Below are 16,189 nucleotides of genomic sequence, written 5' to 3' on the forward strand. Positions count from 1 at the left end.
GACATTATACACATTGTAACAATGTGGTGTGGCCGACATTATACACATTGTAACAATGTGGTGTGGCCGACATTATACACATTGTAACAATGTGGTTGTGGCCGACATTATACACATTGTAACAATGTGGTGTGGCCGACATTATACACATTGTAACAATGTGGTGTGACCAACATTATACACATTGTAGCAATGTGGTGTGACCAACATTATACACATTGTAACAATGTGGTGTGACCAACATTATGCACATTGTAACAATGTGGTTGTGACCAACATTATACACATTGTAACAATGTGGTTGTGACCAACATTATACACACTGTAACAATATGGTGTGACCAACTTTATACACACTGTAACAATGTGGTTGTGACCAACTTTATACACATTGTAACAATGTGGTGTGACCGACATTATACACATTGTAACAATGTGGTGTGGCCGACATTATACACATTGTAACAATGTGGTGTGACCGACATTATACACATTGTAACAATGTGGTGTGGCCGACATTATACACATTGTAACAATGTGGTGTGGCCGACATTATACACATTGTAACAATGTGGTGTGACCGACATTATACACATTGTAACAATGTGGTGTGACCGACATTATACACACTGTAACAATGTGGTGTGACCGACATTATACACACTGTAACAATGTGGTGTGACCAACATTATACACACTGTAACAATGTGGTGTGACCAACATTATACACACTGTAACAATGTGGTGTGACCAACATTATACACACTGTAACAATGTGGTGTGACCAACATTATACACACTGTAACAATGTGGTGTGACCAACATTATACATACTGTAACAATGTGGTGTGACCAACATTATACATACTGTAACAATGTGGTGTGACCAACATTATACATATTGTAACAATATGGTGTGACCAATGATATGTATATCGAGAACCTTTATTGTATTCTATTTCTAATGTACAACACACCTATTAATCAGGTGTTTAAAAATCACATCGAATTTGATAAAAAAATTCAAACTAAATAATGGCTTCTTACTTGCTTTGTTTCTTTTGCAGTGGACACTGCCTTTTCATAGGATATTTCACTGGCCAAAAAGAAAACAAAAAAGCAGAAACGTTAGGCATCTTGTATGTCAAGTTTAACAAGTGTAGATAGCTAATTAAAGTTTATTTACGAGTTTATATTGTTTTCTTTTAATTTGTAATTATCAGGAGTAAACAGGTATCTTACCGGCAGCGTGGTGGACAATCACATTCCAGTTCTCCGTTGTAGTACTTAAATCTCATATTCTCCAAGCAGGTCTTGTTACCTGCAACAAAGAACGAACTATATTGCGTAACAGAAAATGTAAGACGGAGGGCGTATTTGTTTTGTTGAATTTCGCGTGTCCACCCAGCGTAGCTTTGCGCTTGATTCTAAACAAACAAGAATTTAGCGCAAAGCTACTAGAGCGCCATCTGCACTAACCAAACCCTAACTTGGAAGTGAGAGTCCGATTTCCATGAAGACTCTTTAACAACGAATAATAGGAACACGACCAACACATTATAACGACCCCAGGGCTAACAGGGCGAACTCGATCACTAACTGGATTTGAACCTGCATATTACGAGTAGAGTGTCCTAACCATCAGGCTATCAGAGGACTCGTAGAGTGGAAAATGTTGTTATTAATAGCGCAAAGATTCACAGGGGGCCAATTATGTTGTGCTCTTTGCGTGAATCAAATCTCACATTTTAGAATTATAATCCCTCGAGTTTACCTTAGAATAGAGTAAATAGCATGTAGTGTAGCAAAAGGAAATGGAGGTTGTAACCCCACAAAAGAGTTTGGTTAGTTTTGAATTTCGCGCAAAGCTACACTAGAGCTATCTGCGCTAGCCGTCCCTAATTTAGTAGTGTAAGACTAGAGGGAAGGAAGCTAGTCATCACCACCCACCTCCAACTCTTGAATCCAATGAATAGTGGGATTGACCGTCACATTATAACGCCCCCACGGCTGGAAGGGCGAGCATGTTTGGTGTGACGGGGATTCAGAACCCGCGACCTTCAGAACACGAGTCGAGTGCCTTAACCTCCTGGCCCCAAAAGAAAGAGACTGTGGTGGAGAGACGAAGAGAATCACGGAAATTTGTAGAACTTTCTCGTATTGTTATTTTATCTGTAATTAATCTAACTGTTTAACTTGTCAACGAATGCAACATGTTATATTTTGCAGTTAAACACAACACTTACATTCGTTACGTGCATTATATTATTTACAACACAAGTTTTTACCTGGTATTTTGAGTTCACACTCCGGGATATGTTTGTAGTAACTTGGTATAGGAGTGGACGTCGTGAAACAATGGCACTGCTCAATGATGTTCTTTTGGAAACAAAACTTTAGACAAACCTGTGAAAAAAGAAAGTACAAATCAACTATAAGTGTGGTAAACATACGAGAGAAGTTAGCAAGCAATTTAACTTGTATTATAGTCTACTATGAACGAATGTGAAACACACGAAAGCTTTACTGACTTATATACCTAACTGTAGTTTTCTTCGTTTAGATTTGTTTGACGAATTCTGCTTTACTTTCCAGAAGAGATGGTAGAATTTTGTGGTTTTTTGTTTTTTTTGTATGTTGAATTCACGCAGATCTACACGAGGCCTATCCGCGCTAACTTTCCTAATTATGAAGTGACAGACTAGAAGGTAGGTAATTAGTCAACACCACCCATCGCTAACTCTTGGGCTACTCTTTTACAAACGAATCACAGGAATAATCTTCGCATTATAACGCCCCCGTAGCTGAAAAGGCGAGCATGTTTGGTGACATGATTCAAACCCATGACCCTCATATTATGAATCGAGCGCCATAACCACGAGGCCATGCCAGACCCAAGATGTCGGAAGTTCTTGGATAGACAGACTTCACTGCAATTTGTAGACGGCTCCCACATTATTAAAATTGATTTAATAATTTCTGAAATAACACCGAGAAAAGTAGACGCAGGTAAAGAATGAAAGAAAATTAAAAACCATGATTGGATGATTGTTGTTAGTTTAATATTTGTATTTACGACTAACTCACTAAGGCTAGCTCTCCTAATTCTGAACTACTGATTGTCACACTTATAACACACTCACAACTTAGAGCAAAGAACGTCCTTCTGCGAAAGATGTAAAATAATATATATATTAAAATAGGAGAACTTCCCTTAGTGGAGAGATAACATTATTTCAAAACTTTCTTTAAAATGTGCGGTAAAGGTTAATCACGTGGGACGTATTAGAGGATACCGTAAAAAAAAAAAACTTCTAAATATCTTTCTAAAATTGATAAACGGTAAAACAAAAATTTTACACACCTGCGCTGTATAGCCATAATTTAGATTAAGGGACCATTTCAATAAATCAGTAGATTTCCAGTCGTCACTACATTTATCAGGATAAGGATGTTCCAGCCGTGTGATGTTCACCTGTTTAAAAATACAGAGGTCGTTTTTCATACAGTTATTTCACACAGTTACCTATTTACATATCTTCTCATCTGGTTAACGTGGCTTGATGTCAGACATGTTTGGAACTTTAAATATATAGGGAATTTCATTCTTATGTTATGTGAATTACTGCTACCACCATTTCTGTGTTGTGTGAATTACTGCTGCCACCATTCCTGTGTTGTGTGAATTACTGCTGCCACCATTCCTGTGTTGTGTGAATTACTGCTGCCACCATTCCTGTGTTGTGTGAATTACTGCTGCCACCATTCCTGTGTTGTGTGAATTACTGCTGCCACCATTCCTGTGTTGTGTAAATTACTGATTGCCACCATTCCTGTGTTTTGTGAATTACTGCTTGCCACCATTCCGTGTTTTGTGAATTACTGTGCCACCATTCCTGTGTTGTGTGAATTACTGCTTGCCACCATTCCTGTGTTGTGTGAATTACTGCTGCCACCATTCCCGTGTTGTGTGAATTACTGCTTGCCACCATTCCCGTGTTGTGTGAATTACTGCTGCCACCATTCCCGTGTTGTGTGAATTACTGCTGCCACCATTCCCGTGTTGTGTGAATTACTGCTGCCACCATTCCCGTGTTGTGTGAATTACTGCTTGCCACCATTCCTGTGTTTTGTGAATTACTGCTTGCCACCATTCCTGTGTTTTGTGAATTACTGCTTGCCACCATTCCTGTGTTTTGTGAATTACTGCTTGCCACCATTCCTGTGTTGTGTGAATTACTGCTGCCACCATTCCTGTGTTGTGTGAATTACTGCTGCCACCATTCCTGTGTTGTGTGAATTACTGCTGCCACCATTCCTGTGTTTTGTGAATTACTGCTTGCCACCATTCCTGTGTTTTGTGAATTACTGCTTGCCACCATTCCTGTGTTGTGTGAATTACTGCTGCCACCATTCCTGTGTTGTGTAAATTACTGCTGCCACCATTCCTGTGTTGTGTTGATTGAAACATCAGTCCTACACTTTTGGACCATCCTGTACATCTTTAGAAAATGTAAGATGTTACTCCTGTAGAAACACAGAGACGTTCTTTGTGGTGTTAAAAAAATGTTCCACAGTTTAATAAATCACTTACAAGCGGTTTTATGGAATTTTCATGAGCAACTTCTGTAAATACTTTCTAAACACGAAGAGAATCTGACGACGATTCACATGCTTTAAAGTCTTAAACTCACAGACAGTACGACTGGTTGTTTCTACTTTTTCTGTGAAAAGTATTCGCACGAAAAATATGGTACTAAAAATTTATTAACGTTTTAAATATGTTTAAAGTTTGATTATTTCCCAAAGGAATCTTCCAAGCGCAAACTCATTCGTTAAAAGCAACAGCTAAAACAATTAACAAAAAAAAAATCAGAGCTACAGAGAGATATGGATTCCAGAATCAAACTCGACATATACAGAAACAGTACCAACCATTCTTACTCCTATGTACGTCACGACCCCTGGTGGGACGTGAATTAGATCTTGGTCAGTATCAGCTCGTAAGAAGGGGCTATGGATGATTATTTTGACGCCTGTTTCTTTCGTTGTGGGCATGTACTGGCTGGTATTGAGGTTTAGTAGAAGCTCGAGGCCTGAATAAAAAAGGCTTACAGTTTACTTAACTTTCTTGTTTGTAAACTAGGAGGCGAGAATCACATCTGTGAGTGCTAACAAAATTAATGTAAACACCAGATCTTTAAATCTTTGCAGAACAGGAAAACACAGCTGAGAGCACTTAAATATTTTAGATAAAAAATTAAAAGAACAGTATGTAATCAGTGTAATTAGAAACTTGTATTTGTAATTTTATTTTTATATTCTTGAATATAAACAGCCTTACGCTCTAACAATAACTAATTAATAACATCACGTAACTTCTATTGTGTTTGAATAGACCTTTTTTTAAAAAAAAATTGCTATCAAAATTTTATCTCGTAAATAAATCGTTATAAGATAATTTATTTTCTCAGGAAACGTTTTAAAATAAAACTCGTGAACTAATTTGTACTGAACTAACAAATCTATTCTTCTGTCTTTCTCGTTTTCAAACTTATGTCGATTTAATATGATTCATTCTTTCTTCACCCCTGAGGCCGTTTCTGTTATTTGTTTGTTTTAATTTCGCACAAAGCTACACACAGATTATCTGTGCTAGCCGTCCCTAATTTAGCAGTTTAAGACTAGAGAGAAGGCAGCTAGTCATCACAACCCACCGCCAACTCTTGGGCTAATCTTTTACCAACGAATAGTGGGATTGACCGTCACATTATAACGTCCCTACGGCGCGACGGGGATTCGAACCCGCGACCCTCAGATTATGATTCGCACGCCTTAACACGCTTGGCCATGCCGAGCCATATAAAGTTAGATAGAGAGCTCCTGTTGCTGTTTTGAAGTAAGCACAAAGCTACTCAATGGGCTATCTGTGCTCTGCCCACCACGGGTATCGAAACCCGGCTTTCAGCGTTGTAAGTCCGCAGACATACCGCTGAGCCATTGGGGGGGGATTTGTTATTTGTATTTATATTCCAGTCTAATGGAGCAGCTTTCACGACAGGATCAGAAGTGACAACTTTATCTGGGAGTGAGCGAGTTTGCCGAAGTAACCTAACAGTTGCTCGAACGTGGTTTAATGTAGGCTTAGAAATGGAAAAAAAGAGAGGCGAGATAAACACGTAGTCAGGTCAAAATTTTGGGTTGGCCCGGAGTAATGACGAACAGAGAGTAACTGTGCGTAAAGTTGAAACCATGAATCAATCACGAAAACCCTCGGTTGTTGTTGAGCGGACGCGCCATGGTTCTACGTGTCTCTTTCGTTTATAAATTACAAATAAAGTAGCTGTGTTGACAGGGAAGTGGTGAATATAGCAAATTAAAGACAAAAGAAAAGGTGGAAGACCGGTACGGCAAATACTTAAAAAAATACAATTTATATCAAATACTGGTAATTATTGTTTAAAAAAAAAAGGTTTTTCCAGGGAATTGTGCTCCAAAAAAGTCAAAATAAAAGTCACCATAATTATGAACAGTGTTTGGAAAGATTGAAAATGAATTGATCGATTAGCGCGTGTGTTTTCTTATAGCAAAGCCACATCGGGCTATCTGTTTAGTTCACCGACAGGAATCGAACCCCTGATTTTAGCGTTGTAAATCCTTAGACTTACCGCTGTACTAGCGGAGGACTAATCCATTAGCTGTACAAATAAAAACACCAAAATTTGTATAAATTTCTATAACCACTGTTGTAAACTATTATTATATAAGTCCCCGGTGAGACAGTATAAAGCCTCGGTTTTACAACTTTAAAAAAAGGGTTCGATTCCCCTCGACCAGAGAGCATGATATACACTATTAAATAAATGTTATTTATTATTATTATTTTGCGATGTTACAATAGAAACTTTAACAAAATTACCAGTTATTTTTATAAATAGGAAACCACATAATTAATATTTTCATTACATAAAAATGCTAAAAGTCCAAAAGATATACAGAGAAAGATACTGAACACACACCGTATCTCGGTCCGGTAAATAGTAAACCCAACACACCGTATCACGGCCTGATAAAGAATAAACACTCACCGTATCTCGGTCCGGTAAATAGTAAACCCAGACACACCGTATCACGGCCTGATAAATATTAAACACTCACCGTATCTCGGTCCGGTAAATAGTAAACCCAGACACACCGTATCACGTCCTGATAAATATTAAACACTCACCGTATTTCGGTCCGGTAAATAGAAAACACACACTCACCGTATCACGGCCTGATAAATAGCAAACACTCACCGTATCTCGGTCCGGTAAATAGCAAACACTCACCGTATCACGGCCTGATAAATAGCAAACACTCACCGTATCACGGCCTGATAAATACTAAACACTCACCGTATCTCGGTCCGGTAAATATTAAACACTCGCCGTATCTCGGTCCGGTAAATAGTAAACACTCACCGTATTTCGGTCCGGTAAATAGTAAACACTCACCGTATTAAGGCCTGAAAATAGCAAACACTCACCGTATCTCGGTCCGGTAAATAGCAAACACTCACCGTATCTCGGTCCGGTAAATAGTAAATACTCACCGTATCACGGCCTGATAAATAGTAAACACACACTCACCGTATCATTGCCTGATAAATATTAAACACTCGCCGTATTTCGGTCCGGTAAATAGTAAACACTCACCGTATCTCGGTCCGGTGAATCCTGACAACCTTGTGGATCTCTGTCTCTTTTCTTCGTCCTCGTGAAAGTTAAACGTGTAACAATTGCCGTAAGATGAATAGAACACTTGCGTGAAGAGACTTGTAAAATAACAGATAAAATTTTGAATGTTAGGCCTAAGGATCAGAATCATGTTTCTTTACATAGTGAGCGTCAAATTAGTTTGTGTATAAAATCCAATAATCTAAAAGTGATAATATCAAAAAAAATCTTACTTGTAAAACATTTAAGACTTTTCAACCGAGCGATAACGGTTGAGGGCTTATAATATTAAAGTTCAAATTCTGTTCCTGCGTTGGCACAGCATGGATAGCCCTTCGCGAGCTTTGTGTTTAAAAATAAGCCTTTGAATTAACATTTTAAAAACGTATAGGTCAAATACTAAAAAAATACAAAAAACGAACGAACTGTGTCAGATAATACGTGTTGAAAGGACGTCCTAGAAGCAAAGTTATGGACGGGAAGTTTTAACCTGTGGAGTTTGTTCCTTCAATCTGTTCAGTTTGTACTGCAGTGGGTCTCATTTTATGGTCAAATGTTGGTCTTCTAGTAGCAAGTTAAATACGTGTAGCTCTGAAAATCGAGTTTCGATACTCGTGACAAGAACAGCACAGATAACTCACTAGTGATGATTGGAAAAGGGGGTAATGGGCGGATGAGTCCAAGTTTTAAATTTTGATTCGAAGCGTAGGTTGTACGTCCAGAAGAATAAAAGGTGAAAGACATTTAACTCAATGTATAGCACCTACCATGAAGTTTAGGGGAGAGAATGTGATGGTTTTACTGCTGAGGCAAAAGGAAATATTCACAAAATAGATGGAATAATGGACCAGTACAAGTACCATCCGTATGGTTAGTGTATTACTGGTAAAGGATTATACTACCAAGAAGATAATGACCCCAAACACTCATCTAACCTTTACAAAAGTTACTTAGCTAAGAAGGAAGTTGCTGGAGTCATCAAGGTCATGCAGTGACCCCTACAGAACCCCGATCTTGACCCAACCAAGCATATCTGGAATTTAATAGATCAAAAACTTAACAAATCAAAAGTTACTTCCAAAGAAACTTTATGGGGGTATATTAAAGGCATTTGGAATAAAATCCCAAAGGATATTTTGATTAAATATGTTACAACAATGCCTGAAAGACTGTTTGCTGTTATTAAAGGGGACACAAACACTTCCACTGAGTGTCTGTTGTACTAAATATGAAGACTAAAAACACTTTGACGTTTCATCTGTGATTTACCTTCCATTGTTCGTTGAAAGTAGCCTGAAGTTTTGACTTTATCCTAACACTTTAACAGTACGGTTTTGTTTGTTTGTTTGTTTTGAATTTCGCGCAAAGCTACTCAAGGGCTATCTACGCTAGCCATCCCTAATTTAGCAGTGTAAGACTAGAGGAAAGGCAGCTAGTCATCATCACCCACCGCTAACTCTTGGGCTACTCTTTTACCAACGAATAGTGGGATTGATCAAATTTATAACGCTCCCACGGCTGAACAGGTGAGCATGTTTGGCGCGACCGTGATTCGAACCCGCGACCCTCGGATTACGAGTCGAACGCCTTAACCCACTTGGCCATGCCGGGCCTGAACGGTACAGTACCGAGGGTTTAAGTTTGCGTCTCGATTCCACGTAAACGCGCTCCATACTTTGGGTCCGTGGGTGCACACCTGAATGTGAATGTTAGTTTAATTGTTCTACAAGAACAGCCAGGAGCATGCTCATTACATAAGCATGCTCCTGGCTGCTTATTACATGTTTTGTGAGATGACTATAATTCACAATGACTAGACCTGGTAATTATTTAAATGAGGTTTTGGTACAGATAACGGTTAATATAACAAAGTTTATTTCCAGTTACTGTAATAAGAACGAGGAACTAACCAACATCAAACACACAGATACACATAACACTGAGAGTAGCCCAAGAGTTGGCGGTAGGTGCTACTGATGAATTGCCTTCCCTATAGCCTATCAATTAAACTTAGGAAAGGGTAAAGTTCTAAACAAATGTATTTTTCAAGAAACTAACCGAACCAAATGCGTCCTCTTTCCAAGATTCCAAATCAAAACAAAGGGTTTTTGGTATTGTTGTTGTTGTTGTTTTTTTTCAAAATTCTACACTTAATAAAATCCTTTGTTCGAGATGCTAAACGAAACAAATTCGTGTTGTGAAAGATGCTAACAGAACAAAATAATTTGGCTATATACAGAATGCCCTCTTTGACCCGGTATGGCAAAGTAGTTAGGGTCGCGGGTTCAAAACCCTGTCCCAAAAAACGTGCTTGCGCCTTCAGCTGTGGGGGAATTATAATGTCACAGTCAATACTACCACTCGTTGGTAAAAGATGAACTAAAGAAATGCTAGATTAAGGACGGCTAACGCAGATAGCCTTCATGTAATGTTGCGTGAAATTCGAAATAAACCAAGCCAGAAGGCCTTCTATTATATGTACTTTATACTAATGACAATGTTCTGTATGAATTCTGATATTCACTGAAATGGACAAACCTGCTGTTTGTGCAATCTTTTCCTTCATACGAACAAGACAGAATAAGGTTTTCCCAGGACTGTCCTAGCTTTTTAGCCTGGTCGCGGTCAGTTCGTTCCAAGGTGGACAGAAAGGATTTTAAAGAGTTGGTCAATTTCCAAAATGGACTTTGATTATTTTCATTTAAGTCAAATTCGTCCATAATTGTAGTTGCACACGTGCTGAGCTGGTCTTTCTAGAGGAAAAGGAGAGAGAAGAACACGTTCATTGATAAAAAATAAACGGATTTTCATTCAATGTTTAAAAGGTATAGAATATTTTCAGCATTTTTGTCGTGTGCTCATAAAAAGTTGTAAGTTAAATTTACTTGAAAACGATTTTATTTTTTAACTAATCTCACAAATAGAAGTAATAAACATATTTTAGTGAGGGCGTTTGTCTGAAATATATTTTTCTCCTGAGTTTTCATCTTACTTGTTTTAACCCTGAAGAAATCCACGCACAAGATAGGCCACTACTTACTAAGTTTTGTGCAACGTTTGAAAGCATCTTTAGGCCATCAGGAGTTATCAAACAGATGGGACTCTGAAATGAAAAACGTGTTCTTTTATCTTTTGACCTAACCATTTCCACAATAATGTTTCAATCCCAAAATTACAATTTACAATAAGAGAAACGGTTAACCGATAACCTTTAATATGAAATAATAAACAATCCTGAACAAATTAACGTTAAACAGTTACCGTAGCAACTTAGGATAGTCATTCACAACGTAATCGGTTCCCATAGCAACGCAGTATGATCCTTACTGAAACAAACATCCTGGTAACTCAGCTCTAAGACTGAGGGCTTATAACACTAAAAATCGAGTTTCAATACCTGCGATTGGAAGAGCCCTAGTACTTCATTGTGAAGCTTTGTGTTTAACAACGAAACGAGATCCCAAACAGTTTCACGTGTACCAGTTACTATAACAACGTAATATTTAGCATTTAACTGTTACTATAGCAACGTAATTACCCAGTTTAATGTGTATATTATTATAACAACGTAATATTTAGCATTTAACTGTTACTATAGCAACGTAATTACCCAGTTTAATGTGTATATTATTATAACAACGTAATACCCATTTTAGCATTTAACTGTTACTATAACAACGTAATACCCATTTTAGCATGTATCTGTTACTGTAGCAACGTAATTACTTGAACAAACCTTCATTGATGATGTTATATTCTGTAGAAGAGCTATCAGTTCTTCGGGGACATCAGAAGTTCCAAGATTACAACCCTAGTGGAATTGCAACAAACCATATATAATCAAACCAATGATTAACTTCTCAGATTTGGCAACTATTCTAGACGTTAAAAATAACCACTTCAAGCTTATAGCCCAACAAAACTGTACTAAAAAATGGAGAATAACTTATTATTTAAAGAAATTTTAAAGATTTACTCAATAATATAATTTTTTGCTCAGTTGCAATGAATCATCATTAAAGCTGGGTAAAAAATATTGGTGTGGCCATGACACGTAACTATGTTTTGCAGCTTACGCAAATATACTGGACATGTTCGCGTTAAGTTTTCAGACAGTTTTAGTTATTACGTTTATCTCGTTTAATTATTTTGCTTTATTTACTTATTTATATTAAAAAGTTTTATTGCTCCTAATTAAAAATCCCTCTCCAATTATCTTCCTTCCCTTGATAATTTTATGAAGCTTACATTGTATAACACCATTAGTGATGCAGCATACTTTTATTAACGTTAAGTTTGATTCGAATATAAATAAAGAAAAACAAAGATGCATACGTCATTGAAATCAACAAATCACGTGAAAAATTACCGCCCTCTCCCGTTTACAGTTTCCATCGCCTCGGGGGTGGGCGTAAAGGGGAAAAAAATCGGTTTTTACAGAAAGAAATATACGTTTTGGAATATGTCCAGTCTTATACATAATTACCAAGAAAAGATTAAATATAATTTTAAAAAAAGTCTTAAATAACTACTATTTTCATCGAAAATAATTATGGTATTGTTAGAAAACACATCTCTGGGTATAAATACGTTCAGAAAAATCTTATTGTGAATTTGAAATATACTCTATTGGAAAAGTGACATATTTCAAATAAACTAAAACGACTCTAGACAACAAGTTATGACAGTCACACATAAGTAACTATTCTATGTACTTACTGTGGTTTCTTGAAGTGTTTGTTGGAACAGTGGAGCGACTGCCTTGACTATATTTGTGATGTTATTGGAAGAGAATAGAGTTTTTACGTCTGCAAGGCCACCCAAACCCAAGTTCTCTAACCCCTGAAATAAACACATATTCATCAGCTCACAAACAGAAATACATGTACCCCCTTCTTTTGTGCTTTTAAAAAATATATATATTATTTCAATATCTTTGCTTTTTGAGCCGTTTCGAAGTAGAGACGGGTCCACATCTACCAACTTTCAAAACTCTACCGCCAAATATCTCCTCTCTCACAGTGGTTCAATAGTAAACGCAATGGCTTATAACGTTTAAATTTGAAGTTCGATCCTTATAGTGAGCTCAGTGAAGTAGTTCCTTAAGTAGATTAGCACTTCAGTAAGAACGAGAAAAATTAGGCCTTCATTAAAAAATTATAATTCAATGAAGTTTTGGCACTTCAAGCGAAACTTTACACTTCAATACCTGCGACTGCGAAGTTCTCGAGAAAAATACAGATATTCTGTTTAAAAACAACACAGTTTGATTTCAGTAATGTATTAAAGTTTATCGAGATATGTAAAGAAAGCTGGTATATATATATTACTTCTTGTAGCACTGTGTCTGACACCTCTTTCCTGAAAATACTAAATAAAAAACAATATTTACCTCAATTTGTGTCGTTTTTAAATATCCAGAACTTGAGTGGTCTAACTTTTAATTTATAAATAAGAGATACGGTTTGGCTGGTATGGGTTAACACTTTTTCGACCTTCCTAAGTCATCTTCAGGTTAAGAAATTCTTAACCTAAAAATGGCGACCTAGGAAGGTCGAAACGTTGTTTTCTTCTTATCAATAAAAGTGTTAATACCCATACCAGCCATTCTGAGATACATTTTTTATTTCAAGTTGGTTTCTCGTCATCAAGAAGAGATACGATTTCGTCGTTTCGAATATTCACGCACAGTGGTATGTCTGCGGAGTTAAAAACTGTTAAAAACCGAGTTTCGATACTCGTCGTGGGCAGAACACAGATAGCCCATTGTATAGCATTGAGCTTAACTACAAACAAATAAAAACTTATATTTGATCCTTTAATTTTCAGCTATTTAATTTGTCTGTAAAAGAATCTAGCAAAACGTTTTACTATTTTTATTATTTTCCTTTTCCAGTATAACTCCACCTCCACCCTGTGGAACAGTGGTAATAGTACGTACTTACAATGCCAAAATATGAGGTTCGATTCTCCACGGTAGACCGTGTGGCTTTGTTCTATAAAACAAACAAATGCTACAAAGTAAAACTTACCAGGGCTTTAGATATGACAACACTGAGGCCATCGAAAGCACCGCCACTGAGTCCATTCTGAAAAAAAAAAAAAAGTTAAACATATAAATCAGTCCAACGAAGGCACCCTTCCGGAGTACATTCTGAAAAAAAAAGTTAAACATATAAATCAATCCATCGAAGGCACCCTTTCGGAGTACATTTTGGAAAAAAAGATAAAAAAGACAGCTGGATCCATCAAAGGCACTGTCACTGAGTCCATTCTGAAAAAAAAAGTTAAACAGACAATTGCGTCCATATAATCTATCCTACCTTACAAATAAGATTGAAGACTGGATCTAATTGTTAAGACATTAAACTATTAAGTAAGTGTATTTCATAAACCCTGAATCTTTTATGTTAATCCTAAAATAATAATTTAAATAAAACACCTATCCCTCAAATGAGTACATGTTCCTGTCAAATGCCTTACTGGCTTACTGTCTGTTTCTTTTTTCTTAAAGTCAGTGTGACATCGAATTTTTTTTATATCACGAAGTCTCGAAACCTTTTTATTCCTAGGTGGCGCTCTATTTAACAGTGCACTGCTATACGCGTCCAATATGTGTAACATATTTACGTAAGTATAATAAGAAAGTAATTAGATTATTATTAAACATTATTTTTTTACGTACCACGAGGCTTAATTTAAATTATAACTTATTGGTAGCAACAAAATAGATCAAAGGTCGGTAGGTTGCATAATGTTGTTCGTATAGCGACAACAATAAAATGTTATTAAATCACACAGAACAATTCTTTCAAAACAATATTAGGAAGAAAATGCTGGACTTAAAAAATTAGAAACCTGATTTTGGGATGACATAAACGATATATATATATATCGATAGATAGATAGACAATTTATTTATTGTGCATTTTTATTAAAACAATCATTTTGCACTTTTATCTTAGTATATATATTGAGGACTAGCATAATGCTCCTTTGCTGGGACAAGTTTTGAGATATATTACTGGGATTACGGCCGATAATACAGATAACAGCTAAGGAACCTAACTGATGAATCAATGCATTGTTATAATTAAAATTTTACTTTAGTTAACTCGGTAAGTTCAATGAGCCACGTTATTCAATTGATTAATTTTTGGTTGTTATCTACTACAGTTAGTACACGTAAATAAAAAAAAAAGGCTTTTCAAAAGTGTGGTAAAGGTAAGGATAGCAAATACCAATCGTTCAAAAACAATGTAAACAAGATGGTAGGGATGGTGTCTACATCATTGTACAGACGCCATCCTTACTATCTTGTTTACATGTGACCACTTGCTTCACTTTTTATAAAAAGTTTCTTCAATTCTATGATTGTTGTTTTTTAATACAATGTCTCAATAGATACAGGAAGATTATACTTTTAACCAAGTTCTAAATACAATAAAGTTCCAACTGTAATATTTATTGTTTATCTGTTATTCACTGGTAATTCATGTTTTCATTCTGTACTTGGCTTTTTGAGGAATATCAAATATCTATAAGGGAGCTAACGTTAAAGGGTAATTATAACATTGTTTGCATAGAATTACGATTTATTTTAAAATTACTACTGGTTATTAATAATAGTACCTAATAATACCTTAATAATACCTAAAAAAAGCGGATACTACGTTTAAAACTTTGTTACCTCAGTGAAATTAACTGACACCGTTGTTTTAGTTTTCATGTAATAATAAAGGACAAGAAATTCCAACTTATTGTTATGATATTTACAGACATTACCAGAACTTGTGACTCAGTTATTAGATAGATATTGTTATAAAAGGAAACACTTTAACTAATATAAAAACAATATAACTAAGCCTAGTTGTTACTTATTGTTTACGGACCTTGTAACAATATAACTAGGCCTAGTTGTTACTTATTGGTTACGGACCTTATAACAATATAACTAGGCCTAGTTGTTACTTATTGTTTACGGACCTTATAACAATATAACTAGGCCTAGTTGTTACTTATTGTTTATGATTCTTCATCAAAGTTTTAATATGTTACAACTCATCTTCAAACAAAAACTGAAAATTACAGATGAAAAATGACGTCATCACTGGCCCATAGCCTATCTGTAAAGGGTTGAATTCCTTTAAAACAGTTCCTCGGTAAGCCAGGTGTAAGTTTAAGAACTTACAACTCTAAAATCCGAAGTTCGATTCCCTTCGGAAGGCATGGAGTAGATGTTTCTATGTGTAGCTTTAAGCTAAAAGAAACAAGTACACCCCTTAAAAGCATGAAATAGATTTAAAACAACAACGAACCTATTTTGTGTTCTTCGGTTTACCCTAGAATTATCTGTTGGACTTTTAGACATTTTTTATCTAAATTATTTGAGCAACAAATCGTTTGTAAGGTTCTGGTTGTGATGGATAATTACAAAAAAACAAGAGTAAATTATTTTACGTATTGTAATT

The 16,189-nt window shown here is 36.2% G+C and overlaps 1 protein-coding gene across 2 annotated transcripts in view; it reads right to left on the reverse strand.

Moving 5' to 3' along the window:
* LOC143234659 (degenerin unc-8-like) overlaps positions 1-15,980 on the reverse strand; it is a 33,374-nt gene extending 17,394 nt beyond the window's left edge. For both annotated transcript variants that reach the window (XM_076472185.1, XM_076472184.1), the window contains exons 1-11: positions 13,751-15,980; positions 12,438-12,560; positions 11,455-11,529; positions 10,759-10,821; positions 10,257-10,471; positions 7,698-7,816; positions 4,936-5,096; positions 3,365-3,475; positions 2,289-2,406; positions 1,243-1,321; positions 1,048-1,096 (exon numbers count right to left, since the gene is read on the reverse strand). In XM_076472185.1, coding sequence (XP_076328300.1) covers positions 1,048-1,096; positions 1,243-1,321; positions 2,289-2,406; positions 3,365-3,475; positions 4,936-5,096; positions 7,698-7,816; positions 10,257-10,471; positions 10,759-10,821; positions 11,455-11,460 — 921 coding nt within the window. In that variant the 5' untranslated portion in view covers positions 11,461-11,529; positions 12,438-12,560; positions 13,751-15,980. The remainder of the gene's footprint in view (positions 1-1,047; positions 1,097-1,242; positions 1,322-2,288; positions 2,407-3,364; positions 3,476-4,935; positions 5,097-7,697; positions 7,817-10,256; positions 10,472-10,758; positions 10,822-11,454; positions 11,530-12,437; positions 12,561-13,750) is intronic.
* Between the last annotated feature and the right edge of the window lie 209 nt (positions 15,981-16,189).

The sequence above is a fragment of the Tachypleus tridentatus genome, chromosome 12 (genome assembly GCF_004210375.1).
Source record: "Tachypleus tridentatus isolate NWPU-2018 chromosome 12, ASM421037v1, whole genome shotgun sequence".
NCBI classification, from domain to species: Eukaryota; Metazoa; Arthropoda; class Merostomata; order Xiphosura; family Limulidae; genus Tachypleus; species Tachypleus tridentatus.